This window comes from Pochonia chlamydosporia, chromosome 7 (genome assembly GCF_001653235.2).
Source record: "Pochonia chlamydosporia 170 chromosome 7, whole genome shotgun sequence".
In the NCBI taxonomy this organism is placed as follows: Eukaryota; Fungi; Ascomycota; class Sordariomycetes; order Hypocreales; family Clavicipitaceae; genus Pochonia; species Pochonia chlamydosporia.
Genome location: NC_035796.1, coordinates 1318591 through 1345574, shown reverse-complemented (window position 1 = coordinate 1345574; position 26984 = coordinate 1318591). Strand labels below are relative to the sequence as shown.

Here is a 26984-nt window from a genome sequence, read left to right as displayed (position 1 = left end):
GGGGGACGGTAGATCACCATGGCCATCTGGTGTCGACTACGAAGGTCCCAGTGATAGACAGTGGGGGGTCAGAAGTATTTGAACAGGGAAAGATATCGCATATCGCGTTGTGTGCTGAGGCATATTGAGCTGCGTGAGTGTATACTTGATTATTTTTTAAATACCTTTGACCATAGACTGTAAACCTGTGTTTGACGTAGCTGATGTGAAGGTGGGCATGGATTTAAGTACCTAGGTAAGTATGGTTTGCTGGTTAAATCGGTCAATCCCAGATTCAGACAGGCCATGAGCTGCACTGATGGTACCAGGGGACATCGACCCATCACCAACATCATAGGTTAGGTACCTACCTAGGTAGGTAGCTCGATATTTGTGTTGTATGCCCAAGTGACTAGTCTGTTGCCAGGCCCAGTCTAATAGGTTTAGACACAGCTATAAGAATCGTTGTGCCAACAAATGCTGAAGATCTGAAGAGATCCGCGGATGTTCCATCCCGCGGTCCACCTCATCTCATTGTCGCATTTGATCAAGCAATATGATTGAAGCCTGCGTCGGGTCTTAAAAAAGGGCAGACAGACCAGCTTTCAAAGTTGGGCGGGGCAAAAAAGGGACATTGCAGGGATGCACCAAGGCACCAAGCATTGACATGGAGCACCGCACATCACTCCAACCAGACCAGGCGCATCAATCAAGGAGGGGCTACGCGAAAGCTGGCCAGACTTGACTTCATCCATCCATGGCGCAACCTTGAAAAGCTTCGTGGCTACTTTGCGCTCGCGTTCGTCTGCTTGCTGGTTTTGCGAGCCGACTAATCTGCGTAGACCATTACGCCGGACGATACATAACCGCTTCGCCTGTTTCAATACCGACTCGACTGACGCATCGATTCGTTGATCATGGACTTTCTAAAGAATGCAGTGGCATCTGCCATTGCCACGGGACCTCCTTTTCCATATAACTTTGGCGACAAGGTCGACATTGACGAGTCCGTTTTTACTTTGTATAACGGAACAAAGAGGGTTCGAATTTGCTGACAACCCTGTAATTACTGACGCCAAAGACTAACTCTTGATGTAGGAGGACGGATCAAACTGCAGCATCTTCTCATTCGATATCACAGCCAATCGAGGCCGACTCCCCCTAGCTAGGAATGCGTTGAGGAAACTGCGAACGATGCGGCACCCCGGAGTTATCAAAGTGTTGGATACAGTCGAGGTATATAGTGCCGACGCTTCAGATAAACCAGACCATTCGGCTGAACCCAGACTAGACCGAAACGTATATTTACATAGCCACAGAGCGGGTGGTACCGTTAAGGTGGCATGTGCGGCGAAAGAGTCTTGCTCCCGAGACGATTAAATGGGGTCTGCATAGTATCGCGGTACGAAATCATCCCCCCGAAACGAAATGCAACTTCGGGCATTAATGCTTGCGCAGAGGACCGTCAAATTCATCAACACAGATGCATCCTCAATTCATGGAAACCTGAAAGTGGGCTCAGTATACACGTCAGAAAGCGGAGAGTGGAAACTTGGCGGGTTTGAAGTTCTAAGTAGCATCAAAGACGACGAATCTGCCATCTACGTAAGTTCAACCAAATCTTCAACAGGCGACCTTGGTCCGCTGATATCTCTCGTAGACATATGGAAGCTTAGTACCAGACTCGGCGCGGTATGCGCCACCTGAGCTGGCTCAGGGTGGATGGGAAGTTATCAAGAAGAACCCGCATTCAGCTGTGGACTCCTTTAACTTTGGAGTATTAATATTCGAGACTTTCAATGGCGACTATAACGGAAGCGATCAAGCCGGCCAAACCAAGAACGTCCCTCCAACAATGCAGTCTAGCTACAAGAGACTCTGCAATGCCAACCCGAAGGCTCGTATCGCAGTGTCTGCTTTCCTTGATCAAGGCAACAGAACTGGCTCGTTCTTCGACAGTCCGTTGATCAAACTGACTGACGGAATCGATAACCTGGGGGTGAAATCTCCTAGCGAAAGAGAGGAATTTCTGAGGTAACTAACCATTAGGAGATACTCTTTTATGGCTCCGGACTGACAATATGGCAGTGACCTAGATCAATTAACTGACGACTTCCCCGAAGAGTTTTTCAAAATGAAAGTTCTCCCAGAGTTGATTAAATCGGTAGAATTCGGTGGCGGCGGCCCCAAGGCTCTTGGTGTGGTTTTGAAAATCGCCGCCAACATGTCCAATGACGATTTCGAGACAAGGATAACGCCATTTATTATCAAGATGTTTGCGAATCCAGACCGAGCTATCCGAGTATACTTGCTGGATAATTTACCGCTGATCATCGAGCGACTCCCACAGAAGATTGTCAACGACAAGTTGTTTCCTAATATTGTTGGTGAACCCTGTCCGGTTCTCACTTCTGGCGAAAGCTGACACGTTCTCCTAGGTCACCGGATTTACAGATATTCAACCAGTTGTCAGGGAACAGACGCTGAAATCCGTGCTCCTTCTCGTCAGCAAATTGTCCGACAGAACCATTAACGGTGAACTGCTCAAGCACTTGGCAAAGACCGCAAACGACGAGCAGCCTGGCATCCGGACCAATACGACAATTTGCCTTGGCAAGATTGCTAAGCATCTTGGGACATCTTCACGCTCAAAAGTTCTTATTGCCGCCTTCACACGATCGCTCAGGGATCCATTCGTTCATGCTCGAAATGCAGCACTCATGTCACTTGCTGCCACCGCGGAGTACTTTACCGAAGAAGACTGCGCCGCCCGCATTCTTCCTTTGATCTGCCCTCTCATGATTGACAAGGAGAAGATGATCCGAGACCAAGCAAACCGTACCATTGACGCATACATGCAGAAAGTTCGCAAGGCGGCATCAGCCATGCCGGACACAGTTCTTCCCCCACCGCAGACGGGAGAAAGCCAACCTGCGAGAATGGGCACGCCACAGCAAACTGGTTCTGCGGGTTGGACGGGCTGGGCCATATCATCCTTCACGAACAAGCTGTCAACTGCCGCGGGTGACATGCAGACAGCGAATGGCGGATCTGGAGTCAACACACCGAAACCGATCCCATCACCTGGCCCCGAGGCCAAGCGACAGCCAAGTGCATCGGCATCTTCCCTTCATAGACAAGCTGTTAGCTCTCCGCCTCCCCAAGCGTCAGGAACGTCGTCACCGGGTGCTGTGGCCGATGCGTTCTGGCAAGATGACGGATTTGAGGATGCGGGTGATGCGTGGGGAGAAATGGGAGACGATGATGAAATCATACCGTCGTCTACTACTAATAAAAAGGCCCCCGAAAAGGCGACTCCATTTGATGATGGCGATGAACCAGATTTCGCTGGTTGGTTAGCGGCACAGGCGCAGAAGAAGAAACCGGGGTCAGCCAAACCCCTACCAAAAGGATTGTCAAAGCCAACGACAGCGAAGAAGCCTGTACCTAAAGCGACTGCGAAACCTGCTGCCAAACCTGTTTCTGCCAAGAAGATTGACATGAAACCGAAAGAATCGGGGGACGATGATGGATGGGGGGATGGGTGGTAGATGCACTTTACTTTTGCGGCTCCAGCAACAGCATTGCCAGGGATGCTGAGAGAAAAGGGGGGTCGTTGGGAAAACATACAGGCAGAGGCGCTTTACGTGGACCTTAGGATACGATATAATGTGATTTTAGCGATACATCATGGATAGACTCAAATGTCGATACTCAATAGACTGAATTCATATTCAAGCTCTGCTAGCTTTTGCGTGGTTCGTGCAGCGGGACTGCATATCATATAAAGTCTGGTGGTCATGGGCAGGAATAATAGGCACCACACTGAGGAAAATACCAAAGGAAAACGCAAATGCAGCGACTTCTCAGTACATGCTTGTAACCAGGCCATGACTGATGCTGTCGTGCTGCCACTATCGCCAGAAAGTGGAGCCCACCAAGCGGTCAACCAAGCACTCAATCCCGGCAGAAAATTGTCTCCAAAGGCGGTCGCCACAATTTCCAACCTCCCACGCACCCAACGCAAAAACCACCAATTCTCGCACCCTCAAAAGCCTCGAAACAAAAATTTCCCATCCAACGACACAGACGACCATAAAACCACAACCATGGCCCAAGGCACGATCAAGCAGTCCACCAAAGCCAAAGCCCCCAAGGCAACGCACTCCAAAAAGCAAGCATCCAAAGTGAACAAGCCGAAGCACACAAAGACGAGCCTCGAGAAGATGCACAAGAAGTTCAGCGCTGGGCTGACGGCCAAGACGGAGGCGCTGCTGGGCGAGAGGGCGGGCCACTTGGAGTTGATTGGCAAGGGGAAGAAGGGGAAGGATAAGAAGGTTACTATCAAGGGTGGATCGAAGAAGTTTGGCTGAGGGCGATATTTGCGAGTTTTTTGCAGTACGGGTTGTTTATTGCGCGGCTTGAGCGTGGCGTTAGGGGGTGTTTATCATTGGTTTTATGCTACCTTGATTCTATATTGCGACGGGAGGGAAAGATTGGGGAATTAGCAGTCCGCAGTGCCGTCAGCCACGGCATCCAATATCCGTGTCACAACTCCAAAGTCCCTCTCGATATCGACTTTCCAATTCGAAACGGCTATCCGAACGGCCTTTTCGCCCTTCCACTTTGTCCCAGAGACGTACATGTCTCTCGTTTGGTTAATCCTCTCGACCAAAGTCTCATTCACGGCCTGCTTCTTTGCTCTGAAGAGCAAAATCATAAAGATGCCTTCCAACGGCGCACCCCCATCAGGAAGGAGTTCATAGTGTGGCGAGTCGCGCAGATACACGGCCAGTTTGCGACACAACTCTATCATATTGGACAACAGCGTAGCAATACCGGGACGACCCTCGCTGAGGAGGACAGCATATGCGGGCAACGCGCGAAAACGGCGGGAATTTTCGAGGCCAATGTTCAAAGGGGAGGGGATGGTTGCCGCTGATGAAGAGGCAAGGTATGCGGCATTGGGGTTCACGAAGACGGAGGAGAGGGTTGATGCGGCGCGGGTGAAGAATATGCCACAGTCGTAGGGCTGGTTTTCAAGGTTGTTAGCTTTTTTCAGTAAATAGTCTTGTTGGAAGGGAACGTACCACGTTGAGGAGTTTGTGGCCGTCGAGAGTAATACTATCCGCTAGATGTATGCCCTCTGTTCGTTGCTTGAGCAGTTGATACTGCGGTTCATCGCCGAGAGCTCTCGCGAATACGCCCATAGCTAGATACGTTTAGTTTTGCTCTCCAAAATCGTTCCAAGAATCTTACCTCCGTCGACGTGAATCCACGCCCCATACTTATCAGCCAGTTCTCTTACCCTCTTCCACTCCTCAATGCCCTCCAACGCATACCCCCCGGTATTCACATCCCCCGCACTAATGGCAATGATGCTCGCCGTGCCATCCTTCTTCAAAGCTTCTTCCACAGCATCAATATCCAACCTCCACGGCTGGTCCTCACTCAACCCCAACTCCTTCACACTTCGTCTCCCCAGACCAACTACACTCGCCGCCTTAGAAAGCGAGCTATGCCCAGCACTCGTGAGCACCTGAATCTCCTTCACACCAGCCCTCATACACGCCGTCAGCAACCCCAGCTCGCCGACTCCCTCCCCATCAAGCCTCTTATTCACAATGACTTCTCGCCCGCACGCCAATCCAAGTATATTACTCCCCGTAGCACCCGTCGTGAACGTCCGCCCCGCCCACGTCACCATATCCAACCTCAGCAACCGCACGAGCATCTCCAGCGCCGCGTCTTCCACGGCCGTGGCGACCGTCTGCCCCGGTAAGTGAACCTGCACGTTTTGATCTGTGTGGGAAACGACATTGTCTGCCCATTCTGCGATGGGGAGCACCCCGCCCGTGACGAAGCCGTAGTATCGGGAGGAGTGGGCTTGCCCGGTCAGCGCGGGCACAATGTCCCTGATGATGTGGGCGGCTGTGGAGGAGGAGGACTGTCCTTGGAGGTAGGTCGCGGATTGGGGGTTTGGGAGCGATGCTTCGGCGGCGAGGAGTGATTCTGGCGGTGGGAGGGTTGGCCCGGTTGAGGAGGGGGCTTTCCGCTGTGCGAGCCGGGACTCTTGGGTGGAAAGATTGAGAATGTCGCTCATTTTGAGGTGGTGGATAGGGGATTGGTGTTGTAGAGGGATGGGTTGTTTGGGGATGTCGTGAATTGGGTTTGATATGTAAGTTGTATGTTGGGAGGGCGTCGAATGTTGCGCCTTTGCTGACGGCCCACAATGTGTTTGAGGCTCGGTTTCCGAGATTGAGTCGCGATTTTGGTGAGATGAGTCGAGGGTGTTATGGGAGTTAAATTACTACAAGGATTGGAGGTTGACCGAGTTTGGGATCGTCGTAGGTGTAGGTGTGTTGGTGTTTGGGAGAGGAGGCTTCTGATGGTGTATTGCCAACGGGTGACGAGCAATTCGTTCTTCGAAAACATAAAATGGTGGCTTTTCAAGTCATAGTTAGTTGGTGACGAGTCAATTCATTGTCCATCTCCGTAAACAATCATTACACGCTGCGAGAACACATCTCCGAGGCTGGATATTGGAATGGAAACTCTGCGTATAAAAAAGACCAGGCGTAAAGTCACAGCGAAGTTCGAATTCCCTCAAGACATCCACGTCATACTCACAAAGCCAAGTATTCTCACAAACAGCGTACGAAACCACTCGTCACAGCACAAGAAGCCTCGGTTTCGAACGCAAAGCAAATCCACATAAATATCAATAAAGTCGCTCAATAGCATATATTGCCAGTACACATCCCCCAGACATGCCATCTATTTCAAAGCACCTCCCCCGTCTAGTATCCAAATCTACACCACCAAAAGTAAAATGTACAGCCCTCGCTCTGCCAATTTCTCAACCGCCATATCAGCGGGAGTTTGTCGAATTCACCAACTCATCCACCACAGCATTGTCATTGTGACGTTTTTGTTTCGATTCCCAAATCATAAAGAGTAAGTCGCGTTTACAGCTTCGGCGCCTCGGCAACAGTGCCAATCTTGTACTTGTCGCCGTACTTTTTGAGCACGCTCTCGGAGTGGTACTTCCAGAAAGCCTTGGTTGCGTTCTTTCCGGCGAATCGCTTGAGGATACGGTCGCCGCCGGGGTGTTCGGGCAGGAATTCTAACCTGGTTAGCTGGGGACTTGAAGGTGCGTTTCCAGGGCAGTCAATTGCCGATCAATGCCTCGCACGTGAAGACTGACGATGCTGCGAGCGCTTGCGCCGTACAGGATCAATCGCCTTGCTGAAGGGCGCGGCAAATGGAAGTTCAGCATATTGGTAGGTCACTACATACTGGTAATGTCGTAGACGTTGTTCTCGACAATCAGCCACATGCCATCGGCCTCGGTCTTGTGCTTCTGCACATCGGCAATAGTGTAAGTCTCGGACATGGTGAATGGATGGTGGGCGTGGTAAAATGGTCGCTTCGTTCTGCGTCAGGATTCAAGGAGAGCGTCAGGTATGATTGTGAGGTCGAGGTTAGATCGGACAGGAGAGAGCGACAGTTTAAAGCCAAGGATGGGATTTCATGTTGAGTGAGCAAAGTGAGCATTTACCTCGGCTCGGGTTGGCCACGCGCCCGCTTTGGGGACTGTCCGCCCACTCATCCCCAATCCGGGGTGCCGGGCGAACAGGTCCGGCCGACGTCATGGGCCTGGATTGGAGGGAGATTGGGCCTATGAGGGGCGCTGAATTGCTAAGACAGTTCAAAAGTTGGCGGCAAGTCGACACGTGAGAGTCCCCGAGGTAGGCGAAGGAGCAGACCCTTGCTGTGTCTTTTGGATCGGTAATGAATAAATGTTTGCGGGGTGGTTGTTGATTACAGTACCTGCCCGAGCCTTTTACTGTTTATTCATCATTTCCCTTTGGTGCTTATGTCAATTGATGAGAATGTATCTATGAATGGTGATATGCGATGTTTGCCAATGTACATCGTCCAAGTGAACCCCGTCCAAACGCCAACCTGCAATTCCTGGCCAGAATAAGAACCAATATGCGCCTCTATCCCTCATCCACTCTACACTTCATGCACCGGAATCCCTCTCCTCAACGCAATCCTAAATCTATCCGCAAACGCCGATGTTCCACTACAGTCGCTCTCCTGCCTCTTCTCCATCGCAATGGGTAACCACTCGTGGATCTTGGCAATCCGATGCTCATTCTACACGGCTCATTAGCATAGCTTCAACGGCGACTTGCCACCATTGGTAGACTAACCGAAGGATGTGTACTCAGCATCTCGGGAATTTCCTGTCCTCCCGTCTTCTGGATCATCTCCATTCTCTGCCAGAATCCCACAGCCTGCCGCGGATCATAACACGCTTCCGCCATCATCATCAGCCCAATATAGTCTGCTTCGCTTTCCTGCTTCCGCCCCATCGGCAGGTAGTATAATAGATCTTGTAAGAAGAAACCACCCGCCAATGTCCATATGCCAAACAATGCCAGACCAGGAATTGCTCCAGCCAAGAAGAACAAACTCCCGGCTGTAAGATTGCCAACCCACGCGGCGGATAGCCGCTCCGCAACATGCGATGCGGTATTGTGTGCGATTTCGTGGCCGAGGACGGCGGCGAGGGCGTCTTCGTTTCGACAGACGTTGAGGATGCCGCTGTGGACAAAGACCTTGCCACCGGGGAGGACAAAGGCATTTGCGGTTCCTGTAAATCGCAACATTAGCTACCATTCGAGTGTTTCTTGGCCGAGAGTGACAAACTGTTGTCCGCAATGACGCGAATCTCCCAATTCAAGTCTGGCAACCCGCTCACGGGGATCAGCCTCTTCATAACCCTCTTGACCAACATGGTTCTAGGATCCCAGTCAGAGAGGAAATGGCCCCCTTGCTGTTCCACTGCTTGTATAATAGCATCGGCAGCCCGTGAGTGAGCTTGCTCAACTAGCTTATCTGACAGGAAATTGAACCGCCGTCTGCCCGTGACAGGCACCGTTTGCGAATTGTATACGTAGAATGCGATTGCGCCAAGGACGGCTATCACCACTACGGCTCGGGAATTGCGAGACCGGCCGGCTGAGGTGATTCTGCGGGCGATGACATTGGGAACGAGCGGGCGGGCATTGCGAAGTTGTTGGTAAGGGTCCTGGGAGAGTAGGTGTCGTGATTGCGAGAACGGGCGAGGATGGTGTATGGCGCTAGATGTGATGGCAATGACTGATCTTGCGGTACCCTGTGCGAGACACCGGCTGGGCCGTGCAAACCGAAGAGGTAGCATCACGAATTGACCCAGCTGGGAGCAATGGTGTCTCTGGCGAGGGAGAGGTGAGGTGAAGGTGGCAGTTTATCTAGACGATGAGCTTGGTAGGTCTAAGCTTAGCTTCTCAGGTGTGAAGAAGCGGAAGCGGGGCCGGGACATGATTGGTGTTGCTGGGTCGGCATGGCACACGACATTGATGTCAGTGTAAGCCACGAACGGGAATGAGACAGTCTGGTTCAATGTGACGACCCCGAGGCACTGTATCACATCTTCCCAAGTGTATTTCGTAAAGTTCGATATTTTCAGGCTCAAATGCCAATAATCAACATCTTCTAATAGACCGAGTCTCAATCACTCATTTCGTCCGGTTCGGCACATGGTCAGTTGACAGAAAGCCCTGGAGTCGATATCAATAAATATTCCGTACCAGAATACATGGAATAAATACCTGTCCTCCAGGTACTACGAGAAAGGCACAGAGTGATCTTACATGTCGAGCGTAAGTCGAGGAGTTCACCCTTGAGAATCCCCTTTTGCGCACATGTGTTCTGTGTTGACTAAAAATTCATCATGTACGTTGAGTAAAGATGGGTATAAGACAGGACATGACTAATGCTTTCATTTGGCCTCTTGAAAGTCACGATGCTTATGAAGAATTTCAAGACTCTTACCCAACACCGGTTTGCTATGCTTTTTCCATATCCAACCATTCATTTTCCAGAGCATTGCTTCCTGGTGCCCGAATGCAAACGCACCGCCCGTATGTAATATCATTACACAAAAGTGTTGTCACAAATATTCGCTCTCTTCCACTCGTGGCTATGAAAGGGCAAGAAACCGAATAGCAGCATACTTTTTGTTACCATTCTTGCTAAACCATCTCCCCAGGATGTGGCTTTCTACCCCATACCACGTAAACCGGCATCCAGGCGTGTATTCGAGGGTCCGAGATCTCGCGCCGCACATCAACCAAAGACACCTGTTAATAGTTAGGGGGGCATCGGATTACATGGTCTCAGGGGCCAGAAATTGCCTGAATCAGCGAGACTCAACTTACCTCCACTTCTGCTGGGCTCCTATTGAACACCCTATGAAATAGACTCAAGGAAAACCCACTCACGCCGGAGAGGAGGTTCCGCTCCCACAACTTGCCAACTTCCTTTAAATGCTCATCCTTTGCCCAGCCGTTACTGGGGATCTTGAAGATAATCTGTTGAACATCAACGAAACCGACCCGCTCGTAAGCCTCCTTCGTCAGTGCGCCAGTGATGGATGGGCGATTGCACTTCTCGCTGGCTATTGTGATGTCGTTCATCCACCGCACGAAGGCGCCGTCAACGGGTAAGGTGCCATCATCGCTTCCCAAGACACTATCAAACTCCTGGGACTCGAGATACCCTCCGGGTTCCAGGGCATCAAAAGCCTGCCGAACAATGTCCTTTTCGAAATCCGCCCAGCATCCACCTGTAACTCGAGTGTGAATGAAGTCGAACTTGTGCGAATAATCCCAAGGATCGGATCTGAAAAGTGATGGATTCGTGCAGAGTTAGCCGACGTTCAACGTTGTAGACCTTTCAAGGAGTTCTAGCATCGCCACTTACGAATCTTCGACATAGAAATTCACATTAGGAGGCACGTGGTCGGGTTGAATGGGTGACAAATCAGTGCCAACGACCTCCGCGGTTGGAAACAAGTCGCCCATCTGTATGGCCCAGTCACCGAGTCCCGTCGCTACATCGAGGATATGTCGCGGCGGGTTCGTTTGACTCAGAGGGGAGAAGAATAGTCTCCCGTCAAAGAGCTTTAGTAGCGCATCATTTTGTAGTGCAAGCCGATCGCGTTCAGGAACGTCGTTTGGGAAAGCATATGCTATCAAAAGGTGTTAGTTACTTTCGTAAGACTCTCGTCTGAGAGTTTTGCAATCAAACAACATAAAATATCAAAGGTGAGAAATACGTACAACCTGCTCGATAAGCATGGTAGGTGCGCCCGAATTCTTCGGGAAAGTTCTGCACACTATCTGACAGGGACTCGGACCTTTCTCTTGAGATGAACAATGTCTTAGCACATCGAACCATACAGAGCAACTCGTGCTATGGGGATTGGATGTCACTGTCCTAACATACCTGTCCTGTATAGCTGGCTACCGAAAGAAAAATTTCAAAATTAGCAATTGTGAGCAATTGGTTGACGATCTAATTCACTGTCAAGCTCTTACTTACATCGGGTTCTATGAAGCCGTTGGTCCCTGGGATAAAGTTGAATGTGAATTGAAAATTTTGAAGATTTGAATTCGATGATCCATCGTGGCCGCTTTCACTACCTTCCTGGCCAACCATTATATCTGTAGGGTTTCCTTGACCTAATTTAAATGTGTCCCTCGGCCGCAAGCAGTTTGCTCGGGGATAGAATTGGGGTTTCTCAGTGAGCGTAATGTATCTGGCTGGGTTAGATATTATTGAAAACTGTTTGGCTGAAGCCTTCGAACCTCGTTGGCAATGAAACAAAGCTAGAGTGGCGAGCGACGAACCGGTGTCAAACAAGTGGCAACACAACCAGTAGTCTGCTTTCGGAGGTAACCCTAAAACAGGGAAACAGGAAAACTATTCAACCGCCCAAAGCGACTAAGCTGGGTAGGTCAGAGTAGTTCAAACTGTCGGCACATATGTACAACCATGTTTCGTCGGTGTGAGTCGTTATATAATTTGGCGAAGTTCAGAGAAAATCCCGTCCAGATCGAAAGGGGCTGGCAAGGCAACTTTAAAGTACGGTCCTTTGCTGGTCAATTACATTGGCTGGAAGTTGCCAGCCAAGATACGTGAACACTAATTACCTGAATCGTCCACCGTGATAGAGAGATGATAGATTCGAATTTCGCGGTTTAGCTCTGCTCGATGGGCTTGGAGTGAATTGAGATTGGAGCTTGTCTGGCTGATGTATGACCACTGTGCCACTTGATGCATAGACGATTCGGCTGTGAATGCTAGCCAACGCCAGATGTGGTACATGCAGGTCGGGAGCAGCACCAAGAATTTTGTGAATTGGATCGATGGTTCGTTTGTATTGTCGTGGTGAGATATGTATGATTCTCAGTGAAGACTTGGTCCTATATGTCGGAGGAGTAACTGTCCATGCCCGCAATTATGTATGGACCAGACCAGACACGATGAGTAACTCGGGTAACTTGCTCGGGATTTCCTTTTTTCTCTTCACTGGAAACCATTGCCCCATTTCACTACTGCCTGGCTGAACGCCCCGCGGCTAGCTCTGCCTCTGACTTGGAGATTTGGGGCCTTTTGGACCCGATAAGTTGGTTCAGCTAATCTCTCACAGATGGAGGTGACAGCGGGGCGGGTGGACGGGGGATCCTGGCCAAACAACCAGGATCCGAGATGGCCTGACCCTTGGACACGGCATTGTGACGATGAGGAATGAGTAAGATGTGCATTGCTGAGCTCCTGGCCACAGTTGCGCTGATTACTGGACAAGGAGAGACAACTCGCCTTGGGTAAGTCACGACCTCCTCAGAGACCATTGGGAGACCGGTTCCCGACCGTCTGGGTCGGGTGTTCTAAGGCTGGTTACGCGCTGTTGAAGTTTCGTGCTACTGGGAGCTACTCGAGGATCACGCAGCCGAAGTTGTCTCACCGGCATGCAGGCGTGGTTACTTTCCAGCCGAGACTCGCGGGATGCGCATTATTCTGTCCTGGTGCTTCTTACTAGTGGAGTTCAACAAGGTAAAGTGTGGTTCTTGCTCATTGCTTTTTCCCCGCCCGATGCCCTTTCTGGTTGGTAATAACCCAAGGTTTTCCTGAATGTATTTCTGGAGTTACGTTCCGACGTTGCTGGCGGTGGTACGGAGCACAAGAACGTGAGCTGAACGAACGACATTGTCTCAACTGTCAACCTTTGAAGTTGTCATACCACGGCGGCACACTGGGTAGATTAAATTAAGTGGGAGATGAGATGCTGTGTAACTAATGTTTGAGACATTTTGTGGAGTGAAGGCTAGATATCAATCACCAGCTGGAAGTAAAACCTAAACTTTGTCAAGAATTTCCCACCATGCAAACGTCTCTCCTGAGGATCAGACTTCACTTCAGTGTCTTACCGGGAGACTGGTAAGACAACGCCAAAAGACGGATTCCGGCCGGCAATTGGAGTTTCCGAGTTCCTGGGGAGACATCCAGGGGACGGGCTGCACTAGACTGGAGCTTCTTCATGGCTGCTCTTTATGGCTGCAACGGGATGGCTTGATGTAGACAGAGGGCGGTTTCTACGGAAGCTTGGAGAGCTGCGAAGATTAGGAGTAGGAGGTGTCGTAATAATCTGAAGAACGGAGCACATCATTTCTGCATCTGCAAATTGATAGTAAAATTCAAATGATAAATGCAGAGCGCAGAGCGCAGAACGCAAAAACCAAACCATGGGAAGGCACAACAAAGCAAACCAACCAAGGCAAGGACACCCTGGCCAGGAAGCTCTTTCCCGCCTCGGCTAAATCGCGTCCCCAGGAGAGTATTATACCGGAAAATTGCAACTTGACAGGATTGAGAGTAATTACAACTCGGTGTTACGGCAAGAGCGAGGGCCGGCCTAACCTCAACTTCGTGGCAACCCATCCCCCGATGTGAGGGTTGAATGTGATTGAAGGAAAGAACCAGCCCACGTCTTGGCCATGGAAAGAGCTGCCTTGAGGTAATCACTTTCTTCAACTTCATTTTCTTTTTTCAAGTGGACGGAAATGTGTTTTCCAATAGTTCAATATGTCAGGCATGTGAGTTTGAAGCTATTCCCTCGCCAGTCTGCGATGCAACCCAAACGCATGTCGTCCGACCTGTCATTTTCGACGTTTGATGCAGCTCATTGTGGATGCCTGGTGGCTGTTTGGCGTCCGCAGCCACGTCCTTGATTATTTTCCAGCCAACAGACGTGAATTATCTTCACCAACCTGCAAGCTTCTGTGCCGCCTAAACGTGGTTGGTTCTCCTGATTCTTCTTCATTGCCTCAAATCACAATGGCCACGAAATGGCGCAAATTCAGGTCAGCACAAGGCAACCAAGGCGTCGTTTCTCCAGGGTTCCTGTCTCACCTCGCTCCAAGCAATAGCGCCGATACCGTCACACAGCCACCTCAATCGTCAATCGAACAGCTACCGTTTGACCCCGGTACGACATCCTGGTGGATGACTGACCCGACAATTTGGTTCTGGTTCAGAAGCTCAGGCCGCGACCGAACTGCAGGGAGCATGGCGCCAGCGTCTGGCAAACTCAAGCCTCTGGCCCCTGCTAGTGTCTTTGGCTTGTGTTTCGAGTACGCAAAACAACATAGTCGCATGTTTGTGATTTCCAACCACCACGAACTCACAGCTTCCGTTCCTGCTGAGGATTTGTCTGCCATACAGGCTCCTGGGTTGACTAGACCATGGTGCGGTCTGCGCGCTCTGCTGCAGCATGGCTCGCTAGCGCTGTCGATTGTCATTGCTCACGCCATGGTTCTGGGTTGCTGAAGAAGCCAGTGCGCAGGTCCATGGTCAAGATGACAAGTCATGCATTGGGAAACGCACAGTGCTGGATCTGGTCCCATTCTGGCGGTGCCGTCCCTGTGAATTTGGTGTGTCAGATGTCTTTGCGAACCAAACGATGTTGCCCGGTTTTCACTTGCTCCGTTCAACCCCAGCTAACTTCCTGCAGGTGGTATGGCTGCATGGCCCATCGAACTCTTCCCGTGAAAGAAACAGCCATCCTCTCATGACCGCAATTTCTCGGGACGTCTACGTTGCCTGTGCGCATATTCATAGCAGTGCTCTACTTGGCCCTTTGCCCGGGATGTCGAAGTTGAGCGGAAACTCAGTATTTTGTGGCATTTCTACTGAAAGATATTCCAGATTGTCGCAAGGCCATTGCCTACAACTAACTCCCTTCGCCTGTACAACCCATCAAATATCCTTTCCTTCATTCATCCGACGGACGTTCCCAGTACCACGGCGCACCCCTAGGAAGTTCGGCCATTCCCCTCTTGTAACCTATTGCATCCCTTGCTCATAAAACGGAGAAAGTGGACAAAGACAGCGGCAGCCCCGTCCTGACCCGGTCTTCATCCAACCCCTAGCAAGGTGGTTATTTTGGTCTGCTAGCCTTGGTCTCATTTTCCACATCCATTGCAAAGCAAGGATACCGGCCCGACAGTCTGGAGAGTGCAATGTCTCATTTCAAAGCAACACTCCACAGGACACTTCCGTAGAAACCCACTGCCATGAAGCAATTAACCACAGAAAATTACAATTCTTGAACATTACGTCAATCCAAGGTGTAGAAATAAAAAAATTCATCTATTCCCTAGTCATCCTACAAACTTAACGATATCCAAAGCCCAAACTATCCATCTGTCTTTAATCCCTCCTCATCAAAAATGACTTTCCGTAAATCTTTTTGCATTCCCTTCTTTTTCCATCCACCATTCGGGGGTATAATCTAAGTTTGGTCATCTAAGCCGCCAGTAAAAGTCTGCGTGAATGCGCGAAAAACAAGAAAACACAAAGTGAACAAATGAAAATGGCTTGTTTAAAACAAAAATGAATCGACGGTGCTTTCCCAATTATTAACGGTACGTCAAGGTCGTGAAGAAGGGGGAGGCTAGAGGCTAGTATTCGCTCCCTCGGTCAGGGCTCATGATGCCGCTGTTGTTGGTGCTCTCCGTATTAGACAGGTATGTCTGGTCGATGCGGAATATCCAGTCCATTTTCTCGCGTTCACTACGAGCAGCGAATAGCCACGTGTTGTCTGTGCCGTAGATGGCAAACACGGCTGCTTGCATGCGCTCGCTGAGGCGTTGTAGGCCCTGGCCCTGACTGCTGGAGGAACTGCCGCCCGTGCCGGTCCATATGGTGGAAATCACGCGGCCGGAGGCCGTGCGGCGGTGACCGGGTGTGAAGTCTGGGCTGGAGTTGTTTTGTGGCCCGTCGTAGTCGTCTGGCCCGTGGAGGAGGCCCAGGACGCCGGGTTGGCTGTCGACGCGGGAGTTGCGTAGGCTGACGAGGGCGATTTCGTCGCCGTCTGACGCGGAGTGGATGTGGAGGTATGGGCGGCGCAGTTCGACGAACCGCTTGACCCAGCGGGTGGAATCGTTGTTGGGGACGAGGAGGTAGCCGCCCTTGAGGACTTTGGGGTTTTTGGGGACGCGGATGATGGTGGTGATGAGGCTGGGTGGGAGGGAGGACTCGGGGGCGATGCCGTTTGTTGGAGGAGCGGTGTTGGCTGGGCTGAGGATGCTGGACAGCGGGTCGGGATATTTTGTCCATAGCTTTATTGACTTTTCGAGTAGCTCAGTTTGGTGGTCGTTGTACTCGGATTCAGGGGGGTTTTGTGCTTCCTCGGGGGCAGCAGCTGTGTCTGATGGAGCTTCATCTTGGGGTTCAACCTTTATTGTTTCCTCGCCCTGGTCCTCGTCGTCGAGCTCTTCATCGATGGACGGTGCTTGGGATGTGTCTGGGGTGTCATTTAAGAGGTCGTCATCGTCATCTGGCACGATTGCCTTCACCTCAGGAAGCGGTTCTGGCTCTGGTTCCGGTTCTGCAGGCCGAACAGTGGTAATGTCGACTCCCAATCTTTGAAGCGTCGTTTGCACCGCGCCAATCTCGGCTACCCGTCTTCTCTTCTTGCGTGCCATAATAAAGTCACTCACGAGGGAGACGCCACGGGGAGCCCAGCTCGTCAGATTCTCTTCACCCTTGACATAATCATGTTGACTGTTCATTCGCCACAAGTCACCAACTCTCTTTATGGGAGCAGGTCGCATGGTGAGAGTGAAAATGCCAGTCGATGAACGTACAAACCTCACGTTCTGCCACAGAGACGAGAACACGGATGTTTGACGCACAAATGTTCGTGACAAGATCTGCACGCACACCTTTTGGACAAACTTCATTGGTTCCGCCAACTTCTCGGAGCTAATCTCCCAGTGTATCGTCATTTGCACGCGGTACTTATCCGCGGTTACTCTGTCTAGTAAGAGTGAATTATGCAAACTCGAGTCCCACTGAGCGTACATGGTGATGCTCCGTGTGCCGTTGGGGTTTTCCCGGAAAATAGGATTTGAAGCAAGCTTCAAAGCGACATCAGGCTCGTGGGTGCCCATGTCTGGAGTCTTGCCTGCTGAATCGACAAGTCGTACTTTGCCAACGCGCACTGCGGTAACATCGCCCCAAGGTAAAGCATCTCCCGAGCTATGGGAGATGTTTATTCCAATTCGGCGTTGTAAACCTTGATGCAGCTGGAAGGTGCCAGTGTCCAACTCACTTGTCTGACTCACTTCCACGGGCTGATATTCGCCATTCTCGTTCAACTCCATAATCTGAATCCGGGAAAGAAGGTCGTGCTTTTCTTGGGTGAAAAATTGTGACTCGTTGATGCGCGATCCCTTTGAACCATCACGCATTGGTCCAGCATCTCTCATGTCGTCCCAACTAAGGAGCTTATCTAAGTGCATGGTTGAGACTTTGGCAAAGATGGCAGCCCGTAGCGTAACGTCTTGAGGCGCAAAGAGAGATACACTCATATTGTGGACACTTTCAAATCGAATCGGGCCTTCGTCAAAGTCGCTTATCATTTGTGTTGTGGTGACCCCATCCTCCTCTGACACGCCAGGGATGAAGAGCTGAGCATGGACTTCTGTTCCTTCTCGCTCGGCGAACCCCAAGAGCTCATGCATGACGACATTAAATTTCAAGGTGTTTGTCGGTGCCCGTGCATGAGAAGGCTCCAGAGACAACTTGACTATGCCGATGGCGTGCGAGGTATAAGGCGACAGGACATCGAGAGAGAAATCTTGGACGCGGCTCTCGAATACAGCTCTCAGCGGAACGTCAACTTCTCCCACAAGTGTATATGACGGCATGCAAGTCTCCACAAATGGATTGTCAAGACTCAAGTGCTGTGCGTATTCTGGCTGGTCGAGGTACTGATGCATCTGCCGCATCTGACGAACGCGGTCATGCAGCTTCTCCAGGCTCCAGAGGTGAACAACGCTGTTCTTATAATCAACGACGCGAACGCCAATGCAGGGTTTCTGGCTCTCCTCCAGTGCAGGATCCTCTCCTTCGCCAGTCAATCCATTGAGAACCATGTCGTAAGAAGAGCAGAGAGCGTGTCCTATATCCACAACGGTGAATTGGAACACAACATTCTCATCCAGCTCGTTACTCATGATCTGAGCCTCCTTCAGCACTGCAGCATTCTGAAGCACAGTTTCGGCCATTTTGACAAAATGACGACCGCGCCAGACTTTGATAACCTTTCTTGCTTGCTCAATCTCTTCTTCTGACAACTTTGGATTCGCTTTGGGTCGCTTGAGAGGGTCCATCTTGTCAATCTTTTCCTCGTACTGTTTCCGTTGCAGATTAAGTTGCTTCTGCATGTCCTCCTTCAGCTCAAGAAGAGCAGCTTCCATCTTCGCCTTTTCCTTCCTAATCTCTTCAACTTCGACGTTGGCCGCTTCTGCACTCTTGAGCTTTTCTTGAAACTCTTCCTTCTGCTTGTCCAGCTGGCTTTGCAGTTCCTCTCGAGTTTCTTTCAAGCGATCCTCTTGTTCGCCTTGCTTTGGTGTTGAGGGCATCGTCAATGCTGTGTCAAGCGAAAAGTTGTCAATGGTTCCAGTAGACATGTACTTTTCACGCAGCTGATATGAAGTGACTGACTCGGTGTCCTCGCCGTCTTCACGTCCGTTAACACGTTCGGCTCGGGCCCTCTGTACATCTTCGAACAAAGCATTGAGTTCTTCATCTGTCAGACTGGTAAAGTTTTGCTCCGTGCCGAGGATAGCACCCGCAGCCTCTCGACGGGCGAGTGACCAATCTGATTCTCTCCCATTTCGCAAAAAGGGAGCTGGCGATTCTGGTCGAGAGTCGCCAAAGTCTGAAACCCTACTCATTGACCTCTCGTGGCCGGGTCGAGGGGATGGTGTTCGATCCAAAGCCTGCAGTTGACTGGCCGTGATGGATTGACGAAGCAGACTTTGCCCAACCTCTGCTCTTTCAGCCCTCGCTTCCATCGGGTGATTGAATCGGAAAATATGAAAATCGCCTAAGATGACTCGGTATCCAGAGTGAAGCTGCTTAGGCTCCGTTATCCTCTTGCCGTTCACCATGACTGACGCGCCGTCAGTGGGAACCACGACGACAGTTCCATCTGCATTGTTTTCGAATTTACAGTGATCATGGAGAATTCTCGTTCCATTAAGCCGGATGTTGGCCTGGTGGTCGGCATTCGTGTCAACATTGCCAACGGTTGTAGTTCCAGGTTTCAGATTGTAAACAAGACATTCGGCAAGAAGAGGGTCGTCCGACAAGTTGACAAGATGGGGCATTTTCTTCGGCGTGTGTAGCCCGACAAAACCTTTTTCGATACTGATGCCGAGTTCTTCCAATGCCGCCTCTCTCTCCTTGTGAATCTCTTCTGTCTTTTGAAGCTTCTGCTCCCAGGTCTGGTTCAAATCGGAGAGCAGCTTCTCGCTCTGGCTGAGCTGTTCGGCGATTTCCGCCTTGGATACCTTCTTTACGACACCTTCGGCGGTAGTGATTGACACCATCTGCTGCTCCAGAGGTGTTCCCTCAGCATAAACTGGTTCTCCAGGGATTGGGGCTTGACCAGATCCAAGAACACCGCCGCCAAGTTTGCTTCTCAGAAGTGCAAGTTCTTCCTTCAATTCTCTGATCATACGGGCATTGGCGTCTTCGTTGATAACAGCGTGGTTCTTGATTCTCTTGGCAGAGTCCGCGTATCGCAAAGTACTGAGCGTCTCGTCATAGTTGATGTCGGCGGGACTGATGGCTGCTATCATAGCCGTCATGCTGTTTCCACCCAAGGAATCTTTCAAAAGCCATGTCAGAACACTATCACGGTAGGGAACCTGAGTTGCGCCCTTCTTTTTCTTTCCCGTGGACAAATCCGCCAACGCAGCAATGACTCGACCTAGTGTTGACAAAGATCGATTGATTTCAGCACCTTCTTTCAATCGAGCACCTGTAGCACCAGTTGACGTTGCACGTTCCGAACCTGCCAAATCGACAAGACTAATCTTGGCGACCTTCTCCATTTCCATCTTGGTCTCTGCGTCATACTTCTTTTGCGTCAGCATCAGAGTGAAAACAGCGTGACTTCGACTGGACGTTTCGTTCATGTTGGTAGCGGCGACAGTTCTGGCCTTGTTTCCTTCGTCCATCAAGTTTTCGATTTCTTGAAAACTGCCAACAACAAGTTTCGCCAAGTCTTCTACATATGGACCCGTCGATGGATGCTCTCGCACTTTCAGATTGCCCTTTGTCGCGGGATTAAGTAAATCTCGAACGCGTTCGTTGTAAATTTCGAGATATGACACTTCGACGGTGCATTTCGTAGATTTGTCTTCTTGGATGGTGTCTATTCGGTTGAACATTTCTTGGCAAATGTTGGGAATAATACCAACTTCTTTGCCGTAACCCATCATGGAGTAAGATTTTCCTGAACCTGTTTGACCATAGGCAAAGATACAATTGTTGTAACCTTGGAAGGCATTGTCGAGAAGCGGTGCTCCGAGATCATCGAAGAGGTTCGACTGGCCGGCGTAAGTCGAGTCCTCCTTGTTGAAGGACCAATATGATCGATCGAAGGCAAAAGTCTTTGCCCCGGTATCCTTTGCGCCCTTGCCACCGTGTCCGTCTGGCATGGCAAGGACGGTTTGGTTCTCCTTCATTTCGACAATACATTTCGAACCTCGGTCAATTTCTAAACGCGAGTTAGCCTTCCGTCCGTCGGCCGTAGCCGCCTTTCCATCCGAAAGGGAGCTTGGCACCACCAATGTGAGGCGAGTTTACTTACCTCTGCCATTGAACGGACGCACTCTCACCACCACCTTAATATTTCCTCCACCTCCCGGAGCCATGTTTGCTAATTTGTCTGCGGGGACCTGGGCTGGTCCCCTAAAGACTGAGCGTCTCTACGCGTAATGCGCCCGGTTGCGTTCCTCGCCAAGGTGCGGGTTAGGGGTTGCGAGCGGAAACCACGGCAATCGTCTATGACAGGTACATATAAAGAATCCGAGGCCAAGAATGCATCAAGGACCCGGGTACATGCTACTTTCGGTGCGAGTAATGTGTTCGCGGGTTGTCGAGGCGGAGTTGCAGGTTTGCGCCGTCTTGATCTGCCGTCAATCAGGGGATGGAAATGACGACACAACGGAAACACAATCTCGAGCGGTGCGAAGCGAGGGGTTGTCGCTGGCTGCTGCACTTCCAAATCAGGTCGCGATGCTGCAGATTGCCGCTGGAGCGTGCAGCGACTCGAATGTCGTACAAAATATGTCGTAACGTCGTCAAAGTCTGGGGGAATGTTGTGGTTGTTGGAGGGGGATCAAATTATTTTTGGATTGTTGCCAACGTACAAGGAGCGAGACGCGGTTCAGTTGGTCGCGCAAGTGTTGAGCTCTCCAGTCCGCAGTCTGGTCTGCAGCCACCAACATGTGGCACTAGTCAAGCACTTGAGCCGGTGGCAGGTTCACGTGCATGTGCCGTTGTCAGTCCAGTGCCTCAAAGCAGGAACTGCAAGGCAGAGCAGGGGATGTGAAATTACTCAAGTATGAATTCAAGCACCACATTTTATTGAACAGGCGAACAACGTGTCTGCATGTGGTCAACTTGCACTTCCAAATGCTGCGGGTCATGACCATCTGTCATGGCAAACTTACTCAATGTCCTCGCTCTAGAACGGTCCACCAGTACGCGTTCCTGGGGGTTTGATGTCATCGCGATATACGAAAACGTAAATAAACTAAGTTACCTCCTAACTTTAACCTTCTTGACAATTTTCGATAATTATTTCATCGTATCGTCTAGTCTCAATCGCCAAGCTGCCAACTTGAAACCAGGCACAGGGTCTTCCGCACATCCCATATTAATCCCCCGGCTCCATGCAAGGGCAAGCATTGACTCTTCATCACCGTTAATTTGAAGTAAGATTTCATCAACATTTCCCAAGTTCTCATGCTTCACTGCTGCATTTCACCCACCTCTGAATGACTTCTCAATCATAATTCAGCCATGAGACTCTTTTCACATTCTATTACAATCTACTCACCCAAGACGCGATTAACAATCCACCACAACGCAGCCAAGACACGCCGATATATTGATCCCCAAACGAAACATCAATGCAATCAATGATGAACAAACCGAAACGCCATGAACACCCACACATGAAACACCCGCCTCAACCTGCACCTAACATCCCATCCTCCAACGCCCTCTCATACTGCTGCACGTTCATCGGCCCCGTTGACCACACCATCAACGCCTGCACATGCGCGTCTGCCTTGTCTGTCTCCCCCACAGGACGCTCAACCACGTAGCCCACAACGTTGAGCCACTCCCCGATGCGCGTCATCCCCGGCTGAAGCGTTTCCAGAACGAGCTCGATGATCACCGATACCGAAATGTTTGTGTTTGGGGGGTACATGTGGCCGAGGGTTAGGCATGCTGTTTCGGTGTTGTATGCCGTGACGCTGATGAGGTTAGGTTTGTGGTAAGTTACTGTCGTGTTGTAGTGTGAAGCTTACCAGCCGAGAAACCTGACCTTTTCGCCGGTCTTTTGGTCAGGTAGAGATGATAGAAAGCATACTTTGGACGCGACAGGTCCTTGATACATGGTTTATGTTTGTGGCACGACTGTTTGTCATATCGGTGGACTTGTTGTTGCCATTATGTGCTCATCTCATGCCGAGGTGAGGTGATGAAACGAAATATGAATGAAGCTGTGAGTTGTCCCGTTGAAGTGGGGTCTGTTCATCCCACCTCCACAAACCTCACCCATAATCGAGTCACATCTCTCATTTACCTCAAACTCCAAACAAACCCCCATTTCAAACAAAATGTCCGCCGAATCGCCCCCCAAATACGTCTACAAAATAGTGCCAACCGCGCCTCCAGAGCCCATCCCCCAGGCGTTCCCACTCTCCGATCTCGACCGGCAAGATGGATTCATCCACCTGAGCACAGCTCAACAGGTCAGCAGAGCGTCATCCTTTGAATAACCAGATCGTAATTCTCACAGTGCCCAGGTCCCCCTTACTTGCGACAGATTCTTCTCAAGCACTTCGGCCCTCTGGCTGCTCAAGTTCCAGCTCGACCAGTTCGCAGACCCGATCAAGTGGGAGGACGAGTTCCCACACCTGTACGGCAACTTTGGCGGCAAGGATGTTGTATCCGTACAAAAGTTTGACAAGGCAGAGGGCCAGTCATGGCCTGAGAGTATGAGTGCTTCATCTTGGCTTGAATAGATTTTACATGGATCACTATAGAAATGCAAACGGTTTTCCATAATTTGTTTACTGCGTTGCTATGGACGCCATTTTATCTATCCCTGAATGCCTAGATCCTTCTCAACCATTCCCTTACAGATGGGGTGATAAAACTCCTTGTTCTTGGCAAATGTCTCGAGGGCCAACTCACGATTCACCTTGTTCAAGCCTCTGAACAAAGGACGCACAAACTTCATGCGGCCAACGGAGCCGAGTAGCTCTGCGACGCCATACACGCAGGTTGGGTCGTTGGCGTCCAGGGCGACGCGGTAGTAGGATGACTTGAGCTCCACGTTCTTGGAAGTGATGAAGTCGTAGATCTTGCCTAGCTGCTGGGCTCGCTCCGAGGAGAGGGGCCCAGATTCTTGGAGTTTGTCTAGGAAGACGATTTTTTGGTTGGCGGTGAAGGATGAAACGTCTTCGGGCTTGGGTTCGAATGACTGCGATTTATTAGCACGCTGCAACATTGTGCTCGAGATTTTAGGAGGGGAACGTACGGCATCTTGCCACTTCGTGGCTAATTCGTAGCAGGCAGTCACCATTCTTAGGTCGAAATCTGGCTTGGGAGGCAGGCCAGGCGTGTAGAAGCGGCCTTCCCAGTCAATCGTGGCAATCTTCTGCTTGATAGCCTCGTCGCCTAGGCCATTGAAGAAGTCCATAAACGTGTCACGGAACTCGAAAGAGTCGAGAGACTTGCCGGACCACTTGGTAAAGTAGTGGGGGATGAACTTGTCAAAGGCTTCGCGGCCGACTAGTCTGTCGAGGTAGTACAGGAAGTGGAAGCCCTTTTCGTAGGCAATGGTGCTGTAGACGTCTTCGGGATCGACGTCCTTGTGGCTGATGATGAGCTTGGTGTATTCGTGGTCCTTTCCGAAGAGTTCGACAGAGTCCTCTATTGAGCGTTAGCTTGTATGATCCTAGGGCTTATTTGATGACTTTTTGCGCACCAAGGGCTTTCCAGCCAATAATGGAGGAAAAGTCGAATTCAGCCTCGCCGTGAATGGCAGACTGGATTCTGCGTTCGAGGTAGACGGTCCATCCTTCGTTGAGCCAGCTGAAAGCTATGTTAGGACAGGATCACACCACGTTATTTGTTAAATATGACTTACAAGTGCTCCCAGCTTGCATTGGAAACCAGGTTACCGCTCCAACTGTGGCTCAGTTCATGGGCGATAACGTCTACATTCTGGCGGTCCCCACTGATGATGGTTGGCGTGGCAAAGGTGTAAATGGGATTCTCCATGCCTGACAAAATGGTTAGCAATTGTCCCTGGAAAGCACTGATACTGGATGAAGCTCACCTCCGTAAGGGAAGCTGGGAGGCAGAACGAGAACATTGTACTCTCCCCACTTATAAGGAAAGACAAGCTTCTCAGCAACGTCCATAAACTTGTCCATATCCCTCTCCAGCTCCCACTTGCAGTCATCCAACTCATTCGGCCCAGTAACAACCACGCTCCTGGATCCAATCTTGGCAGCGACAATATCACCAGAAGCCACGGCAAACAAGTACGAAGGAATGGGAACCTTTTGCTCAAACTCATACGTCTTCTCCGTGCCCACCGCGGGCGTGTGATCCCCAACCGGAACACCACTAGCCACGACGGGCAACGAAGAAGTCAACTTAAAGGTAAAAGTCGACTTGACATCAGGAGTATCCTGGCAGGGAAAGATGGATCTCGCATTAATAGCCTGGCATTGCGAGAACATGTACGGATGCTTCTTGTTGGACGTTTGCGCAGGAGTCAACCATTGCAACGCGGTGCACTTGGCCGTCGTCTCCAGATCAATAGCAACGTTGATGACGTCTCCCTTGGCAGCGCCCTCGGGAACAGAAACGTGGAGAGGAGCGCCAAAGGGGTCACTGTGAGGCTTCAACTCCCACTTGGTCTGCGTGGAATTGACATTGACGCCCTGAACGTTGATGAACCTGGTGTCGAGGATGACTTCCCTGCTCTCCTTGTCCGTTTGGCTTTCAAGTTGCAGCGTAGCAGTGCCCTTGAGGAATTTTTGGTCAAAATCTAGCTTGAAGTTGACGGTGGTGTGCTTGGTGCGCCAGGCAGAGTAGTTGGAGAGGGTGGTGGGATCGCGATTGCCCATGTTGGCGGCTGTTGCGAATCCGCGACGTAAGAGACTGGATGGAGCTGGTATCGATGAATTGAAAAGGAATGGAAGACTGGGTCTTTTGAAAATAGAGAGCCACGACATGTGTTCTACAAAAAGGGCCGGTTGGACTTCTCATATGGCTTGCAGGAACGGGTAGGAAGATGTTGCTGTTACCTCACATTCCTATTTTAGGCCGTCACGTGTGGACACTGCCCCACGTTGAGGTTGTAAGTTGGTGATGCATGTGTTTGATGTGCTATTGACGGGCAGCTTTTCTTTTTATGGATGTAGCTTTGTTTACTTGATTTGTATTTGTTAAATTGAGCTTGAATGTTTTCAATTTTTGTTTATATGTATACTCCGTATGTATGAGCAAGAAAATCTGCATACACCTCGGTATCATCAAAAACTCCCATCGGGTATGTCGGCCAGAAAAAGGAACCACAGCCCCGCATCCGAAGCTAAGCGTCCTCAACAAGCAAAAGTCCTTTCGAATTCGCATCTTAGCACCGGGAAAATATACAAATATCCTTTCAACCTTGATGCCGCAGCTGTAAGTTCACAAAAGCCCACATCAGTCAATCGTAATCTTGATGCTCTCGCTCTTAAAATCGCCCTTGAACGCATCAGGCTGAGAAGAGAGGTGCTCCAAATCCTCCGACGACACCTTGTCCTTTGACCTCGCAATCACACCCATCCAACTCCCCTCCAGAAACACCGTCGCCTTCTTCCCCAGCTTTCCCATGGGAACAGTCGGCTCCTTCAGCACCAAATCATTTGTCGCGCTGGCCCCCGACTCCAATCCAATCAGTGAATCAGGCATCGGCGGCCAGATCCGCGATGCTTTGATGATTTGCAACTCGACAGGCTCTGATGCTCCTTCTGGCGTGATGGTGAGTAGACCGAGAGGTAAGGCGATGGCATCCAACGGCGAGTTGTAGGCGATTATGGTTACGGGATGCGAGTTCCTGTTTGTGACGGTGACGCGCACTGTGGGTGGCGATGTGCTCGTCTGGGTGAGGCTGAGTGCCAGGCCGTCTAAGGGATTCGACCCTGAAGCCATTTTCATGAGCGCAATGGCTGTCGAGGAGTAGAATGTGACTGTTGCTGGGGAGGCGATGTATGTGATGGCGAGTAACACTGCAAGAGTGCTGAGAATGACGCCGATTGTGCGATGGATTCGTAGATGGGCCATTCAGACGATATGGACTCGTGAATGTGGAATGGCTAAGTTGCCGTGAGAAGGATGGGACGGCAGTTGCAATGTGTTTTATGTTGCAGCCTGTTTCAATGCTTCATCCTTTGTGCCAGTGTTTGTGACCAGTAGACGTGTCGTCGTCATTGAAGTGGGGGTGT

At 50.6% G+C, this 26984-nt stretch overlaps 7 protein-coding genes across 7 annotated transcripts; 3 read left to right on the top strand and 4 right to left on the bottom strand.

Annotated features, from left to right (window-relative positions):
* Positions 1–896: 896 nt before the first annotated feature.
* On the top strand, positions 897–3530 carry VFPPC_16597 (protein kinase family protein; the record flags this gene model as incomplete). The annotated part of the gene is made up of 7 exons (XM_018294350.1): positions 897–1019; positions 1078–1215; positions 1271–1381; positions 1438–1584; positions 1640–2013; positions 2068–2362; positions 2418–3530. The coding sequence occupies 7 exons, from the start codon at positions 897–899 to the stop codon at positions 3528–3530; spliced, it is 2301 nt and encodes a 766-aa protein (XP_018139732.1).
* A 953-nt stretch (positions 3531–4483) lies between these two features.
* Positions 4484–6082, bottom strand: VFPPC_07286 (tyrosine decarboxylase; the record flags this gene model as incomplete). The annotated part of the gene is made up of 3 exons (XM_018286171.1): positions 4484–5011; positions 5070–5191; positions 5239–6082. The coding sequence occupies 3 exons, from the start codon at positions 6080–6082 to the stop codon at positions 4484–4486; spliced, it is 1494 nt and encodes a 497-aa protein (XP_018139733.1).
* An 8132-nt stretch (positions 6083–14214) lies between these two features.
* VFPPC_18102 (hypothetical protein) lies at positions 14215–14706 on the top strand (the record flags this gene model as incomplete). Its single annotated transcript, XM_022429758.1, has 1 exon — positions 14215–14706. The coding sequence occupies one exon, from the start codon at positions 14215–14217 to the stop codon at positions 14704–14706; it is 492 nt and encodes a 163-aa protein (XP_022285170.1).
* A 1133-nt stretch (positions 14707–15839) lies between these two features.
* On the bottom strand, positions 15840–21113 carry VFPPC_07283 (kinesin family protein; the record flags this gene model as incomplete). Its single annotated transcript, XM_018286169.1, has 2 exons — positions 15840–20956; positions 21050–21113. 2 exons carry the CDS (start codon positions 21111–21113, stop codon positions 15840–15842), a joined length of 5181 nt encoding a protein of 1726 aa, XP_018139735.1.
* Positions 21114–23093: 1980 nt separating this feature from the next.
* VFPPC_16598 (hypothetical protein) lies at positions 23094–23501 on the top strand (the record flags this gene model as incomplete). Its single annotated transcript, XM_018294351.1, has 2 exons — positions 23094–23228; positions 23283–23501. The coding sequence occupies 2 exons, from the start codon at positions 23094–23096 to the stop codon at positions 23499–23501; spliced, it is 354 nt and encodes a 117-aa protein (XP_018139736.1).
* Positions 23502–23578: 77 nt separating this feature from the next.
* Positions 23579–25622, bottom strand: VFPPC_07282 (leukotriene A4 hydrolase; the record flags this gene model as incomplete). The annotated part of the gene is made up of 5 exons (XM_018286168.1): positions 23579–23962; positions 24020–24414; positions 24470–24576; positions 24632–24767; positions 24824–25622. The coding sequence occupies 5 exons, from the start codon at positions 25620–25622 to the stop codon at positions 23579–23581; spliced, it is 1821 nt and encodes a 606-aa protein (XP_018139737.1).
* Positions 25623–26202: 580 nt separating this feature from the next.
* VFPPC_07281 (hypothetical protein) lies at positions 26203–26823 on the bottom strand (the record flags this gene model as incomplete). Its single annotated transcript, XM_018286167.1, has 1 exon — positions 26203–26823. One exon carries the CDS (start codon positions 26821–26823, stop codon positions 26203–26205), a length of 621 nt encoding a protein of 206 aa, XP_018139738.1.
* Positions 26824–26984: the final 161 nt, after the last annotated feature.